This window comes from Haliaeetus leucocephalus, unplaced genomic scaffold, assembly GCF_000737465.1.
Source record: "Haliaeetus leucocephalus isolate CR32 unplaced genomic scaffold, Haliaeetus_leucocephalus-4.0 Scaffold147, whole genome shotgun sequence".
In the NCBI taxonomy this organism is placed as follows: domain Eukaryota; kingdom Metazoa; phylum Chordata; class Aves; order Accipitriformes; family Accipitridae; genus Haliaeetus; species Haliaeetus leucocephalus.
Window position 1 is genome coordinate 1,861,671 of NW_010972583.1, and position 1,941 is coordinate 1,863,611.

The window sequence follows — 1,941 nt, forward strand, 5'->3', positions numbered from 1 at the left end:
CGGGGCTCTGCCCGGGGAGGACGGTACGGCCCGCTGCGGTAGCTGCCATCCATCGGCAGCGGCCCGCTTTCCCAACCGGGCAGGCGAGCGGGTGGATGGAGCGTAGAGAAGGGAGAAAGCCCTGGGACCGCTGCCTGCCCGCAGGTCGGAGGGAAAGAGGAGGAGGGAGGAAGGTGGAGGGGGTGGGCAGGCAGGGAGCCGAGCCTCCCCGCAGCGGCGGGGCTCCGGCCGGAGCTGGCACAGCTTCCCCGCTGCTGGTGGGCGATTTTAGTCTCGTTTCGCTGGGGCTGATGGCTACAGGTAAGTTCGTTTTCGCGTCTCATGGCGTTAAGCGTGCACGGGATGTGTGGCTGGGGCGGGGGGGGGATAGTGGTTTATTTCTCTTTAACGCAAGGAAAAAAGGATGGGAGGGGGAGCGACTTATTTAATTGCTTATTTCGGTAACGCACCGTAAAATTACCGAGATGGTGTGAACGATCTCTCTTTCTCTCCCCCCTGCTCCTCTCCGTCCCTTTGGCCCCCTCCCCCTCCCTTCTCTGCAGGGCACCTCAGCGTAGGGGTGTGTAAACTTGAAGAACTCGGGCTCGTTCAGTTAAAAATCTTCACTTGTATCGCAGCGCAGTAAACATGCCTGAACAAAGCAATGATTACAGGGTGGTTGTGTTTGGAGCAGCAGGGGTTGGGAAAAGCTCCTTGGTCCTTCGTTTCGTAAGGGGAACTTTCAGGGAAACCTATATCCCCACGATCGAAGATACTTACCGGCAGGTAATCAGCTGCGATAAGAGCATCTGCACCCTTCAGATTACAGACACCACGGGAAGCCATCAGTTCCCTGCTATGCAGAGGCTGTCTATATCCAAAGGGCATGCTTTCATCTTGGTGTACTCTGTCACCAGCAGGCAGTCCATGGAAGATCTTCAGCCCATATTTGAACAGATTTGTCAGATTAAAGGGGACATCCAAAAAATCCCAATCATGTTGGTGGGTAACAAAAGTGATGAGACCCAGAGGGAGCTGGATGCCAGCGAGGGGCAAGCGTTAGCCAGCAAGTGGAAGTGCTCCTTTATGGAGACATCAGCCAAAATGAACTACAACGTGCAGGAGCTCTTCCAGGAGCTCTTGAATCTGGAGAAGAGGAGAACTGTCAGTCTCCAGGTGGATGGAAAGAAATCCAAGCAGCAGAAAAAGAAAGACAAACTGCAAGGCAAGTGCTCTGTTATGTGATTGACTTTGGCTGGACTCGCACTGCTGCATGGTATAACTGGAGCATGGACTCCCACAGAAAATACATTTCTGCTGGAGGTTTCAGATGAATCCATGCCTTCTAGGCTATTGCTTTTCTCTGAAATCTCTGCTGGATTATATTATGTGTTGGGTTTAAAGAGGATGGCTTTCTGCATGTTTATTTTTTTAAAACAATAAATGTTCAATGTTAGCAATTACATGTGACTAGAAGTTTTTAATGCAAGTTTACAGAAGAGAAAAATGTCAGTCAGAAACAAACATCTCTGTTGCTGTGAGGACATGCTAGTTTTTAAGTATTTCCAGCCTATTGGCTCAAAACAAATCATAGTGTCTATAATGTGTATACTTTAAAAATTGTTTTCAAGAATCTGTTGATCAGAGCAAATCTTTAACAAAGCTAGGCATTTGCACTGCAAATGAACATGTATGTGGCTCCAGATGCTTACATTTTTGGCAGACTGGCTTGCATACCAAAGACTTTTTTTTTTTTCATAGTAAAAGTTAAGTTTTCCTGTGCGCTATGCAGTTCCTGAGACTTCTGCAGTTCTGTGAGTGATTACAGCTATACCAGCATGTAATTGGGCTGTTTGCTCCCCCCCTCGCCACCACCCTTTGCACTGACTTCCCCTGTTCACAGAGGTAAGAGGTTCCACATCCTCTAGCTCCCAATCCAGGGGTGATTCCTGGCATCTTCAA

General features: G+C 49.2%; 1 protein-coding gene across 1 annotated transcript; it reads left to right on the plus strand.

Annotated features, from left to right (window-relative positions):
* The first annotated feature begins 550 nt into the window (after positions 1 to 550).
* Positions 551 to 1,666, plus strand: DIRAS3 (DIRAS family, GTP-binding RAS-like 3). The gene has a single exon (XM_010561512.1). The coding sequence runs from the start codon at positions 628 to 630 to the stop codon at positions 1,222 to 1,224; it is 597 nt and encodes a 198-aa protein (XP_010559814.1). The 5' UTR covers positions 551 to 627; the 3' UTR covers positions 1,225 to 1,666.
* The last annotated feature ends 275 nt before the right edge of the window (positions 1,667 to 1,941 follow it).